General features: G+C 41.1%; 1 protein-coding gene across 1 annotated transcript; it reads left to right on the forward strand.

Annotated features, from left to right (window-relative positions):
- Positions 1-3766: 3766 nt before the first annotated feature.
- On the forward strand, positions 3767-17264 carry LOC134061688 (interferon-inducible GTPase 5-like). The gene is made up of 5 exons (XM_062517448.1): positions 3767-3835; positions 4150-5035; positions 11871-11922; positions 12812-12945; positions 17191-17264. The coding sequence occupies exons 2-5, from the start codon at positions 4153-4155 to the stop codon at positions 17262-17264; spliced, it is 1143 nt and encodes a 380-aa protein (XP_062373432.1). The 5' UTR covers positions 3767-3835; positions 4150-4152.
- Positions 17265-19938: the final 2674 nt, after the last annotated feature.

The following is a 19938-nucleotide window of genomic DNA, read 5'->3' on the forward strand; positions in this document are numbered from 1 at the left end:
CTGTATACAGTCTACAGTTTCATATCGTGAACGCATTTCACGGAAAAACATACGTTTTGACTGTTAAACCCGGCGAAGATTCAACACATTTGCTGTCATTCCCGTTGTGCACGCGCCGCTTAAAAAGGTGATTTCTCCTATCGCATTTCGTGACAGGAGAACCATGTCAACTTTGGATGCGGTTATCTTAGCGATAGTTTGTGTAATACCCTCGATATACATATCGTTGGAAAGCTTAGTTCATGGCCGTTCACGTGAGCACAATAACTTAATTTAATAAATTTTACCTAAATGACTGGTTCCGCTTTACAGGGTCACATATGTGTATTATCTCGAAATTATGAGATATTATCTTGAAATAACGAGATATGATCTCGAAATAACAAGATAGCATCTCAATTTTTTTTTCTTCACTTGTGGTTCAGGGCTTCCGTAGACAACAAAATAGCAAAACAAGATAATTACATTTACAAAGCTACACCATTCTGTGCTGTCTTTTCACACCATTTGCTGGCTCTTTCAATATGTTTTTGTGTTGCCATATAATTACATGTACTGTACTGCACTGTGGTATATTGGCTGAAACATCTGGGATATTGCTTTTCTGTTCAAGATTCAAGTTCAAGTTAGCCTACAGTTTGTTACATAACAAAATAATAAAGCTGTACTTTTAAATTGTGTGTTATTATTTTATGAAACTTCACAAAATCCTGATTTGTTTCTATCTTTTTTGTATTACATGCACCTGGTACAAGGTGGCATAAAGCGTGATGCAAGACTTACTCTTATTTTACACTCAATAAAGTGAGGAATTTTTGACCATGTGCTGAATTATTATTGAACCTTGCGCCCAGGGGGTGTGGCAATTAATGATATAAGGTGTGGTCTGGTGCATGACCCAGACATCGCTATCACACCCTCTAAAAATCATCACGCCTCTGACCAAGAAAAACCTGGGGCTGGTTTCCCGAAGCCCTCTTAACGCTACGTAGTTCATAACCTCTATTGCTCTATTGCTCTGTCCTAACATTTTCCCACATTCCCGTTCATTGGTAAGAGTGGTCTGGAGCACTCTTAGGACTCTCTTAGCTGGACCAAAGCAATGTTTTGACTCACAACACTAGTTGCCGCTGCTCCAGTTTAGATGGTGTGCATGTTAACTGGTGATATTTGAATAAAAGTGAATGTTCAACAAGGCCCTGCCTACTTGTTAAATGCGTTCTGCTCTGCCTCCGCCCCTGGAGTGGAGGTTTGCATTTTCACAAAGTGTTTGAAAATGAGAGAAAATAATATCACTGAAAACATCACCAGTTTATGTCTAATACATGTCCATCTAAGTATTAACCACACAAATACGACACATGCTGTATGAATGGCACTAGCGATAGCTGGGATTCGAACCTTGGATGTCATACGATAATTGGATCGTTTTCTATACCACTACATACTGTACGAACTGTGGGGAATCAGACTGATTTCTATCTATATTTTGGCTTTTAGTCAAAGTTAACATAGGTTAACATAATATATTGCCAAAAGTATTGGGTCACCTGCCTTGACCCTCATATGAACTTCAGTCACATCTTATTCTTAATCCATAGGGCTTAATACGTTGGTCCACCCTTTGCAGCTGTAACAGCTTCAACTCTTCAGGGGAGGCTTTCCACAAGGTTTAGGAGTGTGTTTATGGGCATTTTGACCATTCTTTCATAAGCACATTTGTGAAGTTGCACACTGATGTTGGATGAGGAGACTGGCTCTCAGTCTCCACTTTAATTCATCCCAAAGGTGTTCTATTGGGTTGAGGTCAGGACTCTGTGCAGGCAGTTCATCCATACCAAACTCTTGTCAGATCATACTAAGCTTGTCAGACAAGTGTCTTATCAAAAACCCATTCCATCAGTACTGTACAGGCGCTCCACAGGGGTGTGTCCTCTCCCGGCTGCTCTTCTCCCTTTACATGACTGCACCTCAAAGAGCCCATCTGTAAAACTCCAGAGGTTTGCAGATGACACCCCCGTCATTGGTTTGATCCAGGATGGTGATGAGTCTGCTTACAGACAGGAAGTGAAGCAGCTGGTCCAGTGGTGTAGTCAGAACCACCTGGAGCTTAAACCCCAAGAAGACTGTGGAGATGACAGTGGACTTTAGGAAAAGGTACTTGAGTGTCAAATTGTCAAATTCCTTGTTTGTTCACACAAACCTGGCAATAAAGCTGATTCTGATTCTGATGCTGACTATACAAGAGGCAACAGTGGAATAAAACTATAAACGGGAGATAAGCGGGATAACAGCTTTCGAGTTGACCTCTTTGATGGAAATACTTAATTAATTGTGACTAACACATCCCAGGCATGAGGCATATTTCCCAAATTGCTGGCTAACTGCATGACTTTTACAGTAATTTACTGGTACTATTTCACTGTGAATGTCTTTTTTTACTGTAAAAGTAGTACAACTCAATGGCCAGCAATTTGCTGTGAATTTACAGTGAAAAATATTGTACATTTGATTTGTGATTTACCTGACTTACATGTATATCAACATGTTTGGGATCTGGTCAATAAAAACAACAACAAAGAAAATACCTTTTTAACCTTTAATGAATACTAATCAATGAGCAAGCCATATGAAGACATACTGTAGGAGTTGAACAAAACAAATATTTTACAGTCCTGAGCAGGTGCAGCCAGAACCTTGTCTGATTTTACATGTAATTTGTTCATGATGCAAATGATGTAAATAAGTGTTTCACAGAAATATTCTAATAATATTCTAAAATAAATACAAAGATACTAACCTGCCCACTTGTATGCTTCCGGTGTATGTTTTGTCATTTCCTTTACATGAGCTTATGTCATCTTTTGCTGAAGTGTGTAATAATTGCGTATAGCATTGATTTGCACCCATTAACTGCGTCATAAAGTTGAAAATGTTTCAACTTCGAACTAGCCAACTAAGCCTTTATTGTATCCCCAAAACATGTCTGAAATGAAAGCAAGTTAGCAAGCTAACTCCTCACTGCCCAAAGAGACGTACTGTATTTTGGTCATCCAATTTCAAGACTTTTTTTCCCTTTTTTTTCTCATGTCCAGTATTGACATCCACAGGACCTCTGTATAACGTCCAAAAAATGTTACCTAGTCCTATTGATGTCCAAATAGGGTCATGGTTAGACGTCCGAATAGCGGACCTTCGTGCAGTTGTCAAGAATTGGTCTTGAACACTTTCACTTTATGTGGAATTCTGCTGTTCATTAGGCCCTTCTGGATATTTACATATAATATACATTTATTGATGCTTTTATCTAAAATGAATGAGTACTAACATTCAAGCTAAAAGACAACAGGAGACGAAGAGAAGATTCAACTTCGTTGAGCTCTGCCATTTCAGTCACTCATTGTGCTACCCGATATAGTTCAACCCTTCCAGAAGCACAGATCATGTGTATACAAGATACATTAAGCTGCTATGCTTCCAGCAACAGGGACGAGCCCACACAGAGCCTCAACAACACTTGCTGTCACAATTGTTGCTGCCATATTTGATTATTAAATGTTAGGGTGGAATTGTATATTATTACATGTAAGGCTACACTCACATGCTTTTCTAAACCACCATATCCTCATCTTGAGAGAAGCAGGGCTGAATATTTAACACAGTTAAGCCCCACCCAGATTTAAGCTCCACATTTGCATGACATTGGGTTTGTTTAAAACCTGAAACACAGCTCACAGACACTGACACTTTATTAAATCTCACAGGTGTTTAGAAGTGAAAACGCATTTCTACAACTACTCCCAGCATTGCTTTTAGCAACACTATCGACTTTACAGTAAGTTTACTACTTTCACACCAGACATTCAGTCTTTTGACAAACAAATCAAACTTTCACATCAGACATTCTGTGAAAGTAGTTTGAAAAAGGAGAAGAGTGGAAAGGTTTAAAATGTGTGTGTGTGTGTGTGTGCACGCACTGATTCTTCAGTCAAGCATATTCTGAGTCATTTATACATTTCACATTTTTTTTGTTAACATCATGACATCAGTGCTGCTATTCTTGAAAAGAACTAACTGAACTTGCATTGCTAGATAGCTTCTTTACTGAACCAGTGCATTATGTCATAAATTGCTACTATTTCCTTTTAGATTATGGCTGATCAACAGGACGATGTCTGTGCTTTACTGAACGATTCTGGTGAACCTGCCCTGGAGCGAGCCATTGCCAAAGCCAGAGAAGTAGTAGATAGGTTAGATAATGTAGTGCTCAACATTGCTGTAACAGGAGCAACTGGGGCAGGGAAGTCCACCTTTGTCAATGCTTTCAGGGGTCTTAAAGATACAGATCAAGGAGCAGCAAAAACTGGAGAGGTAGAAACCACTACAGAGCCTGAAATGTACCCCCACCCAAATATGCCCAATGTGAGAATCTGGGACCTGCCAGGGATTGGGACTAAACAATTCAAAGCAGAGACCTACATAAAAGATGTTAAGTTTCAAAACTATGACTTTTTCATCATTATTGGTGAAAAAAGATTCAGGGAATATGACATTATGCTGGCAAATGAAATTAAAAAGAAAAAAAAGAATTTCTACTTTGTTCGTTCCATGATTGACCAAGATGTAAAAAACGCTGCAAGAAGAGGGAAGAGTGAGGAGGAGACTCTTCAACAAATTAGAAAGAACTGTGAGGAAAATCTTAGGGAACTGGGATCTCCTCCTTTCTTCCTGATCTCATCTGCTTTCCTGGAGAAATTTGAATTCGGAAAGCTCCTAAATGTTCTAGAGAGAGATCTTCCAGAGCACAAGAGGGATGCGCTACTTATGAGTGTGCCTGTTTATTCCAAACAGTGTCTTGAAAAGAAATACAACACATTTCAGAAAGCAGTCTGGGCTTTGGCTGTTTTGTCAGGTGGCATAGCAGCCGCCCCAGTGCCAGGTCTTTCAACTGCATGTGATGTTGCCATTGTAGCAGCCTTCTTCACCAAATGCTACCATTCGTTTGGTCTAGATGATAAATCCCTTATAGAGCTGGGTAAGAAAGTAGACAAGCCAATACTACAAATGGTTAAAGAGTCAGCACTTGTCAGGGCAATTGCTCAGAAAACATTTCTGTCTACAACCATGGTAATTCGGCTTGGAGCAGCAGGTATTATTGAGTCAGTGTGCAGCCTGGTTCCTGTTGCTGGAAACATAGCAGCAGCTGGAGTCTCTTTTGGTACCACACGATCTGTGCTTGCAGAGGGGTTGAATGAAATGTATAAAGTAGCACAAAAAGTGATTGACGAAGCAGGGCTTAAGTAGGCTGAAGCATCTCCTCTCCGTCTCCTTAAGTGACTTGAATGTTAGTCCTGCTTTGTAAGTCGTTTTAGATAAAAGCATCAGCAAATGTTTTTCCAACCTTAAACAAGGCTTAATGAGCTGCATGATGTGGCATAACATTGACCTGAATTGCAAGACTTAACCTCATATTATTTAGGCTGTAACAATGGCCGGGTTAGTATCTTTGTTTCTGTTTTTTATTATTGAACACATGTTAGTAAAGTTTTTCTGTTGATTGATTTATCGAATCAATGAATGTTTTTTGTTCAATCAGCGATTAGGGAATGCATGTATGAGTGCTTCTGAGTGGGTTTACTTCAATGTTTTTTTTAATATTTTGTATATCATAAATTGATGTGTGGGAAATTGGTGATATTGGTGTGTGGGAAACATCACTTTGCTGAGTGTGAAACAGCATCATGATATTTGACTTTTAATTCAGTGTATTGTAAACACATTGTGATAAGCTTTTTGCACTGTGCATAAGGAAATTGCTAATTGATCAAATCCATCCTGAACAATAAAACTGTGGTTTGCATGACATATACAGTATATGTGTTTTCTTGTAGGCCTATTGCACTTTTACTCCCAAGCTTGTTAGAACGCAACATAAACATATGGTAGTAATGCAACATTGCATAATATTATTGCTTATTGCCAACATTTCTCTATAAACACCTATGTACAGTACATCCAACATGATCTACTGTATGCCCCAATTTCCCAAACAATTACATAAATGCATATTTAGCTGGAGAAAGAGCATCGACAACATGCATAATGTTAAAAGTGACAATTTGTACTAGGCTATTATATGAAAACTGTGAATTTCTTGCCAACAACACTTTCAGGGCATGCCAGCCCTAGTCTGTTGAGGAAAATAAATAGAGCTCCCTCCACAATAACACTACATATTACTATACAGTGCTTGAAGTGGGAAAAAATAAGTGCAGGAACTCTGAATCAAGTCTTTAGGATGTGTTGGTTCAAAAACTATTTTAATTTAATCATTCTTTCAAGCAATAACCTATAGGCCTATAGGCTACTTTTTTCTAATTCACAAATGGAATACTGAAAAACCATTAAAACAACATGAACCAGACCAGTGTGATAGCCTACTTGTAGGCCTAACAATAGGCTGGGCTAAAGGCCCTACACCGTAAAGCAACATCAAAGAGTGTGTTGTAGCCTACCTTAACATAATGTTTCCGAAATAATTTCAGCAGTTCATCAACTTATGACAGGGTGAACAGCACTTATGCATTCACTTCGCTGCCCTCTATGGGCTATAGCCGCACTATAACTCTACCAAATCGCGTATCTGTGGTTTGATGAAATGAGATCTCAGAAACCACAAATTTGACTTGCTCTGATGTCGCAATACATCATACTGTCATAAAATCATGTAACATGCTCTACCTTGTCAGTGGACATCGTTATTTGGTGGATAAACAAATAACGTGCGTGCAAAAGAGGAAAAGTGCTGTAGTGTTGAACCTTTGAGCTAAAGGCCCAGAGGAAGAAAACTGTGAAATAGGCTGTAGCCTACTTGTTACAATGATTTAATTAACAATATTAACAACTGGCTTGAATATCAAATGAACGAAAACAAACCTACCAAAATCAGTTTTGGCCTCAAGTCCATTTTGTTATGTTCTGATCTGACCACGAAATCGAAAGTCTGAAAAACAAAGCGTTATTTGCTTCTTCGTATCACATTCATAAACAATTAATTAAATGAATCTTTTTTTTTTTATCTTGGATTCTCAATTGAGTATCAAATGAACAAAGCATGCACGGACCCTATATGACAAATGACAAAATGCAGAAATTTGATGTGATTTCAAAAAAGGATTACTCGTGATACAGAGACATTCTATACGAATCCTATTAGAATCAGTAGGATCTACTGTTTATTTTGATATGTAGTTTGCCATAGGGCAGGTGCCAAAACGTGAGATATTTCACAGAAGAATACACGCACTGTTACTATACTGTTGAGGAAATTTGTCCATTAGGCCTATCCAACTTGCTGCATATGCCATATGGAGCAACTGTATCAACAACGTTAATATTTAAGCCTATTTTATTGCTTCATACGATATTCTTATCTGTAATGTTTAGCCTAGTCAGTTAGTAAGTAAGTTAGGGTTGCCAACCGTTCCGTATTGGGAATCGTCCCGTATTTGACACCTAAAAGTCTTGTTCCGTATTGAACTAATACGGAACGCTCTTTGTTCCGTATTTTGAGAAACTGCTCGATGCACACATAGTACAATTAAACACACACACACACACACACACACACACACACACACACACACACACACACACACACACACACACACACACACACACACACACACACACACACACACACACACACACACACACACACACACACACACACACACACACAAAACTAAAGACTCCCTGACACAACGTGGAGCCTGCTAGTCCGCAAGGCGTGGAGTGAGGTCCGGTCCTTCACCTGATAATTAGCTGCGCAATTGATCTGGATCAAGCAACCGCAGCCCGACAGAAAAGAAAACAAAGTTTCTGCAATTAGGAGGAAATGCTAGGTAGTTTGATGTGATTAACCAGAGTCATACAAATAAGTGGGGGTATGAGCGTTCAGTGAATGCATGCATGTGTGCGTTTGCGCGACAGAAACTGAAACTACACCATAACGTTGTTGGCAAAGCTCCGCTTCAACCTGTTGGAAGACTTTCAACATAGGCTAGCCTACTGTCTAAAACATCTTTGTGTGCGGATGACGGTCTGATTCAAGCAGGAGGGTAGAATTTGGCGAATTTGGCGGCAGCTGCTGCCAAAATACTGTGGGGAAAAACATCCTTGCGGTTTTGACACCACATAATAAACTCAACAAGGTAGCCCAGGTGCTGGCGAGCCGTACCTCTGCGGACCTGGTTTCTCCACACTATACTTTTGCCCCGGCCGCAATCGCTGCCAATCCTTCTTCTCCTCCTCTTCAGATGAAGAAATAAAAAAGAACGAGTCGATTTGACAATTACAACGTTTCTTACAATCCCTCCAACAGGCCACCGCCAACAGGACAGGCTCAGCAGCCTCATACTGTAGCCTAGCCTACTGTGTTGCTACGGGACCCGACGTCAGCGGATAGGCTACTATGAGCGCGATTGGCAAGACAACTAGAAATTCTTCTTTTAAACTCTTAAAACGAATGAAAAAAGTAGTCAGTTTGATCGTCGACAACCTTAATTACAACCCACGACACCCAAAACGACCACATTGTGTGATTTGGTGCGTTTTCAACAACCTCAGAAAATGGTTACAGTTAACCCCAAAGTACCGCATTGAGTATTGTTTAGTCAAATTTGAATATAACATGGTCAGCAAAAAGGTAAAAAATCACCGCTCATCCGTGTGCAAACTTCCATCATATGTCAAGGATTCTACTGATGTCATTTATAAAATCTCAGAGATTACAGATCTACCTGCTGACATATTGTTAGTTACCTTAGATGTGGAAAGTCTCTATACAAATATTTCACATGAGAGGGGACTAGATGCCTTAGGTTTCTATATTCAGGACCGTAGAGACTTCCCCCCAAGTCACTTTATTATTGAATTAGCCTCTTTGGTACTTAAGTTAAACTACTTTTCATTCATAGGGGAATTCTATTTACAACTTAAAGGAACATCTATGGGTTCTACTTTTGCTCCAGATTACGCCAATTTATATGTGGGGTTTTTTGAACAGAAATTTGTTTTGTCTCATTTAAACCCTTTTAGTCAAAAGATCCTTAAATGGTATAGGTACCTAGATGATGTGCTCTGTCTGTTTCAAGGGACAAAAGAAGAATTGTGTGCATTTGGGTCATATCTAAATGGCTGTAATACTGATTTAAAGTTTACTCTGGAATTTGATCAATCACGTGTGTCCTTTCTGGATATGTGGATTGAGCTAAGTAATGGTAGCCTTACTACTACATTATACAAGAAAGAAACTGACCGTAATACATTTCTTTTAGCTACTAGTGCTCATCCTACAGCTTTAAAGAATGGCCTACCTAAAAGTCAATTTTATAGATTGCGAAGACTCTGCCACTCTGACAAAGACTATATAGAGAAGGCAGTAGAAATGAAACAGAGATTTTTGGAACGAGGCTATACAAATAAGTGTGTTGATGAAGCGTATCATATTGCTCTTTCTAAATCCAGAGCTGACCTTTTGAAGAAAAGTGTAAAAAAGGAAAGACATTTTTCAGTTTCTTGTATTACTACCTATACTCCTCAGGCCCACATCATTAAGAAAACTATCCAGAAACATTGGCACATTCTGACCTCGGATCCAGCCTTATCTGAACTCTTTCAGGACCCACCTCTTTTTGTCCACAAAAGAGGACCTAACCTACGTAACAAACTGGTTAGAGCCACTATTCTGCCCCCCCCTAAACAGACTCTATTAGCTCCAATTAAAGAGGGGAATTATCCATGTGGAAATTGTGCCCACTGTCATAGCTCCATAAAAACAAATACCTTTAAGCACCCTAGAACTGGAAAGAACTTTGGAATCAGGGGAATTATCACGTGTAACACAAAAAATGTAATTTATTTACTAAAATGTCCATGTGATAAAATTTACGTTGGTAAAACTACCCGCCCCCTTAAACAAAGAATAAGTGAACATAAAAGTTCTATTAGGCGAAAAGATGCCAATTATCCTGTTGCTTGCCATTTTAATGCTATGTCACACCCTATCTCTTCCCTTAGATTTCAAGGCATAGAACAGATAACCCTACACAGAGGGGGTGATGTCGACAGGAGGTTATGTCAACGGGAACTCTTCTGGATATACAAATTAGAGTCACTACAGCCATCAGGTCTAAATGAGGATTTTGACATGAGTGTGCTTATATAGCCTAACTTTGAACTGCCTGTGCTTTGTTTTATGATGGCTGTCGCCTGATGTGTACAAGGCATAGACTTGTTCTCTTTTTCTTGTATGTATATGTTTCATGTATTATCTAAACTACACTACCCATGATGCTTCACTGACACAGAGTGTTTTTCCATACAGAGACTTGTAAAGACCACATGTCCCATGATGCTTTTTGACACAGGTGTTTTCAATCAAGCCAGGTGTATTAACTCAGCACTGTTGTCTGTATGATTCACTCTGCCTGAAGAAGGTCTAACGACCGAAAGCTAGCTACCAGTAAAGCTATTTTCACAAAGACTTGTAGTGTGCGGATTCTTCCCTTAAATATAACATGGTCAAAAGATTGTAGCTTTAGTCTTTCATTTAAAGATCTCCAGATAAGTGATTTACGCCTATATGGCCGTTTAAACCATAGACAAAAGTTTCTGGAAAATATCCTCAACTTTCCCAGTTGACTCAGATAATCACTGACTTTGAGCCTGCATTAGATGCATGCAATGCATGCAGTAGCAAACGCGTGTCAGCTTCCTCATGCATTGAGTGCAATTCTGTTACTTCCTCACATTTTTCCTTTGTCAGCTTGTAACAAGTTTCTTCACAGGTGATGAACAGAATTTTGCCATGCAGCAATTGTCTGTACTGTGGATGTTTCCATTCTTCCACCAGAAACTTGATGAGGCTGCTCTTGTTGGAGGAACTGCAAAGGAATTTCCGCCACTGTCTCACATAGTGTCCACCTACCAAGGTCCCTGTGCTGGAGAGTGGAGTCTGCACCCTTGTTTACTTGTTCAGCATCTTCGATGGAAGTTTGACGGTAGATTTCGAAAACAAAATCTAGCCTCTCACTTTGTGCACCTTCTTGCAGGACTGACATCATCACTGACTTTGCCACCTGTACAAAGGTTCTATTGTCGTCATTCATTTTTTGAATTAGTCTCATCCCATCGATGATGCTGGTAGATGGTGTTGGGATGTTGTTACGTCCCCCAGCCCTGGTGGCCGCCTACAGATGGGTTTGGCGACCCCTGTTGGGTGTTGCATTTTGTGTCTTTAATAGCAAATGAACAACAACGAGTGTGAGATGGGTCCAAGTCAGTTGTCAGTAATGCATGAATGTTGAATGTTTGCAATGTGTCTGAGTGTAGTGTTGCATGTCCAAAACCCAAAGTCAGAATGGGCTGAACTCAGAATCTGTTTCGACCTCACTCTGACCGTCACTACGGTCTAAAAAGGAATGATCACCTTCGTTCTGCCTATCACCGAGGCGAGAAGGAGAAAGAGACTGACCCGGGAGCATTCTCTGCTATTTATTAACGCAAGTCGTTCTGCTTCCGGAGGTCATGGACATGACTATTTTGACATGGTCTCGGTGATAGGCAGAACGAAGGTGATCATTCCTTTTTAGACCGTAGTGACGGTCATCCCTCGGTCTCACAGATCCACAGTTACATTCGTAACCCACGATTTCTCTTGTCCTTTGTGTGTTTTGCTGATTAATGTTATGGCGACAAGTCACCATTTTAGGGTGAGGGTGTTACGTCCCCCAGCCCTGGTGGCCGCCTACAGATGGGTTTGGCGACCCCTGTTGGGTGTTGCATTTTGTGTCTTTCCCTAATTGCAGGTGAGCCGCACCTGGGCGAGGCCTGCCAGACCTATATGAGGGAGACTCCTAGGTCTACTCGCCAGAGAGAGAGGCGTACACAGACTGTGTTTGCATTGCGAATCGTTTGGCAACTTCGACATCCGTACCTGTCCACCCCGAAGCTGCACGCGTCCGCTACCAGCCTTTGTTTCACCCCTGAAAGCCTTAGTTTTGATACCCGTTTTGTTAATAAATACCCCTACTTTTGTAACGAGCCGATCTGTGTGCGTTTCCCTTTTATGTTGCGGGTGGTGTCCGTCTGCCCGTAACAGATGTGTTCTGCTGGAGACACATTCTTCTCGAGTTCTCTAGCTAGTGCAGCTTTGTTGGTTTTTCGTAAAGTGCCATCAGCATTGGCCAGTGCCCATGGCAATGGGCCAAGTGGGTGAGCAAGAACATCCTTCATATTTACATTCCTGCTTTCAGCCACAAGGATCATGTGGCTGAACAGGTTTCTGTCGGCCTTCAGAACAACATCTTGACCTTTCTTTCCATGAGATCTTTTTGTGTTAATATCAGAGAATGTTTTGAGGCGTTGCTTGGTCATCTTGTCAAAGATGTTGGGTCCTCTTCTAGTCTTGAATGTTAATATGAAGGATGTTCTTGCTAGAGAACTCGAGAAGAATGTGTCTCCAGCAGAACACATCCCAACACCATCTACCTGCATCATCGATGGGATGAGACTTATTCAAAAAATGAATGACGACAATAGAACCTTTGTACAGGTGGCAAAGTCAGCGATGATGTCAGTCCTGCAAGAAGGTGCACAAAGTGAGAGGCTAGATTTTGTTTTCAATGTCTACCATCAAACTTCCATCGAAGATGCTGAACAAGTAAACAAGGGTGCAGACTCCACTCTCCAGCACAGGGACCTTGGTAGGTGGACACTATGTGAGACAGTGGCGGAAATTCCTTTGCAGTTCTTCCAACAAGAGCAGCCTCATCAAGTTTCTGGTGGAAGAATGGAAACATCCACAGTACAGACAATTGCTGCATGGCAAAATTCTGTTCATCACCTGTGAAGAAACGTGTTACAAGCTGACAAAGGAGAAGTGTGAGGAAGTAACAGAATTGCACTCAAAGCACGAGGAAGCTGACACGCGTTTGCATGCATCTAATGCAGGCTCAAAGTCAATGATTATCAATGCTGAAGACACTGATGTCATGGTGCTTTGTCTTGCATTCCAGACAGACATCACCTGTCCTATTTATCAGAAATGTGGAACACAGAATAGCATTCATTTTGTTGACATTGCTAAACTGATAGGCTCAATTGGATATGGCGTGTGTGATGGCCTAATTGGCCTACACGCCTTCACGGGCTGTGATACCGTGCATTTGCTGGTCAAGGCAAGTTGAAAGCCCTGAAGATGTTGAAAAAGGACACCTCATACCAAGACACCAGTCAACTGGGAAAGTCGTGGAATGTAACTGAGGATCTTTTCCAGAAAATTGAGCAGTTTACCTGTTGCATGTACATATAGCTAATAGCAGCACAGGTAAAATTAATGAACTGCGTCACCAGCTGTTTCGTGCCAAAAAGGGAGTAATTGAATCAAGCCAGCTGCCTTTATGTAAAGACAGTCTTTACCTGCACATCGAATGGGCCAACTACCAAGCAGCAGTCTGGAGGGGCTGTCTGCAAACATCTCCAATGGTGCCAAGCCCAACACAGCATGGATGGATGGCCAATGATGGCAAGTTGGCCATTCACTGGATGCGTTCTCCACCTGCACCAGAGGTGGTTTTGGAGCTGCTCTCGTGCAAGTGTGTGCGTTCATGCAAACTGCCAGGTTGCACATGCCTATCCAATGGACTGTCCTGCACAGACATGTGTAGGTTTCAGACTTGCAGCAACCAAAAAGCTGAGGAGTCACAGCCAATATTGAAGAGCTCTTTTCCAAAATGCTATAAATCCATTTCGGAAAACATTAATAATTCATGTTATTTAATTGTGTATTTCAGGTAATATCAATAAAAACTGCAGTTGTTTTGTTTTGATTGAGTAAAGATAAATCAACTAAACATCAACCAATACAGTTCCACTGAAATTACTTGGAAAACAAAATAAAAAATAAAAAACAATCATGAAAATAAAAAAAATAGAAAATGGTGGATATAGCGTTTTGGAAAATAACTCTTCATTTGAACTTGGGGAGTCAGATTCAGAAAATGATGACCTGTTTTAGTACTGTTGATGTTCTGAAGGCTGTTTATATTATTAGTAGTATTATTATCATTATAATTATTAGTAGTATAATCTTTTATTATTATCATATCATTTTGTTTGTATTATTACCATTGTAGGCCTACAATAATGTTTTCACAGTACCTGACTAATGTCAAATCTATTGTTGGTTGATCATAGTTGTTAATTGAATGAAAAATGATTATGCTGTATTCCCATTGTTTCAAAAAATGTATAAAATGAGTGTGAATCTTACTGACTTTGGTCTGCTTACTGTTTGGTCTGCTTTCTTCGAAAAACGCCATGCCTGATATAAGGCTGAATATCACCACCTCAGAATGAGATAATATTGGCAAATGATACATTTTCTGAATCCTTAGAGTCATGACAGTATTGCAATGTTTGCATTTTGTATCTTTGATGTTCCCTGATGCCACAGGATTAAAAGAAAAAATATGATTTAGGCGGAATGGCAGGAAAATGTGTGTGATTAAAAGGTTGAAGAGCTCCAGGGTTGGCTGTACTTGTCCAAAGTGTTCACAAAAAGTCTTGAATGAAAGCTCAGATTGTCCCCTTCAAAATGATACCAAACATAATAAAACAGAATATGTAAATATGTCTTTAACAAAGGCCAATAGCAAGATATGCACCTGTGTCAAAATGTGTTTTTTCAATGGGGGAGGGTAACTTTAACAGCTGATAACCCTAATTTAGCTGTGACTCCAGAAGGGCTATCATACAAAAATGTTAACTACAGACATGTATGTTTTCAAAAAGTATAAGCAACCTTTGCCACCTTGAGTGGTACCGACATCTCATCTGGCCCATGGACTAATAGGCTAAGATGAAATCGTACGCCAGGTCTGAGTTCGCGTACGCAGTTTTCGATTTCGACTTGAGGTGAATTATAGCCTTCATGAGCACCAGTCGTGTCACTCATGAGTCATGACAAATCCTTATCTTAAATATGTAGCCTAACAACTATATATTTCAAAATATACTGCTGCAACAATTATAATCCCGTAATTTATAATAATTGATAGGCTACTAATTTGTGATGTGATGTGATAGGTGAAAAAAATTATTCAGTCGGCTATTTAAATGACGTCTTTGGCAGTGAGATGGTTAAGGCTTAGCAATGGCAGATTTGGCTTTGCTAGAGGACCTTAACGCGCGCATCAGACGAGAGAGGATTTTTCTAGACCGCAGAGATTTTCTTCAGGAGAGTGATGAGTGGCTCATGAGTCGTTTTCGTCTCCCTCGGCATCTCCTCCTGGAGCTATGCCACAACCTGGAACCCCAGTTAAGGCGAGAAACCCGGCGTTCCAGTGCCATACCTGTGCCAGTGCAGGTGCTATCCACCTTGCCATTTTTTGCCACCAGGTCTTTTCAGCGAGAGATCGGGGACAGGAATTTCCCAGCCATCACTCAGCCGCACTATGCCAGCAGTTTTAAGGGCGATCATTTCCCTCTCTGCTCGGTATATTCTATTCCCATATCATGATGCTCAGCAAACTGTGATTAAAAGGGAATTTTATGAGATTGCTGAGTTCCCAAACGTAATTGGAGCGATTGATTGTACCCATGTGCGTCTGAAGCCACCATTCGCTAATGATTACGCATACATTGTGAAAAAGAAGACCTCTCCTTTTCCCCTTCTGCAAACTTTTGACTCTGCCTTGTCCTACACAGACTTTGCGCACACACATGCACTAGTTTTGTTTTCATTGTTGTGTATGTGTATGTGTGTTTGTATGTAGGTGTCTGTGTTGAACTGTTGGTTTTAACAGTGGTGTTAATGTTACAGCCCCCTTCCCCCACACACACGTCTTATAGTGGTTCAGTCCAACACTAATTAGCTAATGGCCTAGCCTATTTAAGGCAGGTGTATTTCACACCAGAGAGACACATATGAGAGAGACTCACACGGGAGACAGGGAAGCCGCATGGAAGAGCTGGAGGTCCAGAGAAAAGGGAAGTCTTGTAATTATTTGAAGTAAGTTAACCTTTGCTTGCTGTGAGGCAAGGGGAAAGTCGGTTCATAGTTATGCGAAGTCGCCTTGTGTGGATCTGTTGCCTAGTTTGTGGCCTAGTTTGTTGCCTGAAAAAGTGTCGCCTAGAAGAACCCTGCATCATGCCTGGACTCCGACCGTGATTCCCTGATCCGCCCGTCGGTGAAATAAATCTTATTTTTATATTGAACTGCTGTTTCCTGCTACCTTCTTTCCTCAACCCCACCAAACCCAGTGATGCACCTCCCACAACGTGGGGTGACCGCCTCAGTCCCTCACACACATCAATCACAAAAATGACCATTCCATCAATGTTCAGATTGTATGCGATGCCAGAATGTGCATTCTGAACATGGTAGCGCGGTGGCCTGGAGGCACACATGATTCATTCATCTTCCAAAACAGCCGTGTAGGTACTCGTTTGCAAGAGGGCGCGCTGCATGGTCGGAGTCATCTTCTCGGTGAGTTAAGCGCACAATTATTATGCTAATTGTTCCACAAAACATTGAGGACAATTAGAACTCTAACAATTCCATGTAATTCATCTAGGTGATAAAGGCTACCCTCTGACCAAGTACCTCATTACGCCTCTGGCAAATCCCCAGACAGAACAGGAGAGGAACTTCAACAGTGCGCATACGCGCACGCGGTGCACAGTGGAGCGCTGCATAGGGCTCCTAAAGGTCAGATGGCTCTGTCTCGGGTCAGCGGGGGGAACACTGCTTTATACCCCTGAGAAGGTCTGTGATATGATTATTGCATGTGGGGTTCTACACAACCTAGCCCAGAAAAATGGAGTGCCATTTCCAGACCTGCACCCAGAGAACCCTATAGCCAGAGATCCCTGGCCACTACCTCCCCACCTAGGAGCTCTCAGGAGGAGAGAGGAATTGATTTTTCCCTTTAACATTCTTTGTCACACTTTGTGTAAGCAATGTTTGTTAAAACACTTTTTTTAAAGACGATGGTCATGTTGAGACAACATCATTTATTTAAACTTTTCAAGTTGGTAATTTATATTTTGTAGTGTGGTGTTGATGGCCTGCAGGGAGCTATTAATCTCGGACATCCATTTGCACATCTCCGTTTGTTTCTCCAGCACTTCGGCAGTTAGGACTGCAGGTCGTGGTGGTGCAGCAGCACGGGGCGCAGCCTTCCTGGAGACTGGTCTAAAGCAGGGGGTCAGACTGCTCCTGCTGCGCTCGGGAAGGTGGCGAGGACTGGGACGTTCCAGGCTCATCTTGCACAAAATAAAAATACGTTCCATTAAATTAATGAACTTGTGTGATTACTTGTGTTGAATGTTAGTCATTTAATTGTTTAAACTTATGGGGGATGCAGTTTTTTTTTTACCATTCTCATGCTCAGACACGTGCGCATCAGTGTCTCTTCCGCCCGGAATGCCAGATATGGAGGAGGGTCCTATAAGTGAGGCCACTCGCTCCTCCAGTGTGGTCAATGACATACCTGGGTCCGACCTGCCTCCGCCAGTGTGTTGCATGCCACACGCTTTTTTAGTGGCCAACTTGAAGTCTGACCATTTCTTCTTAACCTGATCTCAAATAGAATTATAATATATTTTTTTTCTGTTGTATCAAATGTTACACTTGCCATCACAGATAGAAATAGGCAAAAATAAATAATTAAAAAGTAAAAAAAAAAAAAAACACACCTCTGCTGTAGTCCGGTTCACTTCTGAAATGCTGTTGACTATAACTGTTATTCATTTCCATACTTTTGATTGCTTCTAATACCGGCTTTCATGCTGCCAAACAATACTAAACGATGTGCATTCACCAGAGACGTGAGTGTCTCTAGTTCAGCCTCAAAAACTGCGTTTTTATAGAAGTCGTGATATACTAATTACGATTGATTTCAGCCGCCGTATTTATCAACAGCCGCTCGTTCGTAGGATGAGATTAGTGTGATAGCCATGTTTGATGAATCTCACGTAAGCCCCGTCAAGGGCCGATCACATTATAGACGGCATGCGCTGCTATCACCGCTAGGTTGCTCTTGGTTGAGATAACGTTCTACGATTTTTGTTGCTGTTACCGCTCCTATTTCTATGGTTACTGCGGGGGCTCCGCGCAAAAGACCATTCACTTACAGCGCGCCGCGGTCAAAGTTCAACATATTTCAACTTAGCCCGCGGTACGCGCAACAGCGGCAAAGCGGCAAAATGCCGCCGGCGCTGCGCTTTGCTGAGCACAGCGGCAGACCCGTTTTTGAAATTAATGGGTTTCATAGCGCGTGCCGCCTGTAATGTGATCGGCCCTTCATACGACACTTTCTCCACCCATATTTGCGCTGGTTTCTACGTTCGTTTGATAAATGAGGGCCAATAAGCGGACCTGTATTGCAGATCCGTACCACAATAAGCGGGCCTGTACACACAATAAGCAGACTCGTATTGCAGATCCGTACCACTCACAATGGCCCTCATTCATGAAACGTGCGTACGACCTAAAACAGGCGAACGACAGGCGTACGCTTACAAAGAATGGCATTTATCAATTTGAACATGATCGGTGGCTACGCTCGAATCTCACGTCTAGTCTCAAGTCGTGTACGCACGGCATAGCACCGTGCAGCAGTAAATTGGCGGTGGATTAGAAAGTTGAAGGGTTGAATACATGGAATATCTCGGACATAACACTCTTCCTGCACGTGTGTAGTCTATTTGCTGTAATGTAGCCTATGTTGACACATTTGATGGCTTAGGATAGCAATATAGGAGATGATAAATTTCTCTTTGGTAAACACAACATTCACAAATTACATATTTATTAATCATTCCAACGGGCATATGGCGGTGTCATATGGTTTTGTAGTGACTATATTTATAGTATGATGCGTTCTCTGCGAAAATAAAGTCTGTTGCGCTTAAAACACTCTAATTTCCCGCCTTCTTTGATGACACTTCTAGCTGTCAAAATTAACAATGTTCAGCTGGACGTCACTGTGGCTAGCGATCACAAATGATCTATTATGACTTTAGGCGGTCAAGACATCCCCAACTGGGGCCTCATGTACAAAGACTTGCATGGAATTCCTACTAAAACATTGCGTACTCGAAAATCTGGAAAGAAGCGTACGCACAAAAAGTATGAAACCATGCGTACGCAGCAATCCACGCAGCTTTCCTTTGTACATCCCAAATAACGTGAAATTAAGCGCACATGCACGAGCATTATACTCCACCCTCTCTCCTCCCTCAATCACACTCATTTTAATATGCTAACTAGAAGGCCACTCGAAAACTCAGACTTCCGCGAAGGCAAAATGGCTTATCCCACAATATTAATAAGAGTTAAAACTCATTTGAGGATCCATCCGTTCTCGAACCTGCTACAAAATGTGATAGCCTAATTGAAATCATCAAATCAAAAAAGTTTTAAAAGTTTATTACCAGCGATTGCGAGGTAGAAGTGCTGTTATCAGACAAAATGGCCGGTGTGTTGCATGCCACACGCTTTTTTAGTGGCCAACTTGAAGTCTGACCATTTCTTCTTAACCTGATCTCAAATAGAATTATAATATATTTTTTTTCTGTTGTATCAAATGTTACACTTGCCATCACAGATAGAAATAGGCAAAAATAAATAATTAAAAAGTAAAAAAAAAAAAAAACACACCTCTGCTGTAGTCCGGTTCACTTCTGAAATGCTGTTGACTATAACTGTTATTCATTTCCATACTTTTGATTGCTTCTAATACCGGCTTTCATGCTGCCAAACAATACTAAACGATGTGCATTCACCAGAGACGTGAGTGTCTCTAGTTCAGCCTCAAAAACTGCGTTTTTATAGAAGTCGTGATATACTAATTACGATTGATTTCAGCC

This window comes from Sardina pilchardus, chromosome 17, assembly GCF_963854185.1.
Source record: "Sardina pilchardus chromosome 17, fSarPil1.1, whole genome shotgun sequence".
Taxonomy (NCBI): Eukaryota; Metazoa; Chordata; class Actinopteri; order Clupeiformes; family Clupeidae; genus Sardina; species Sardina pilchardus.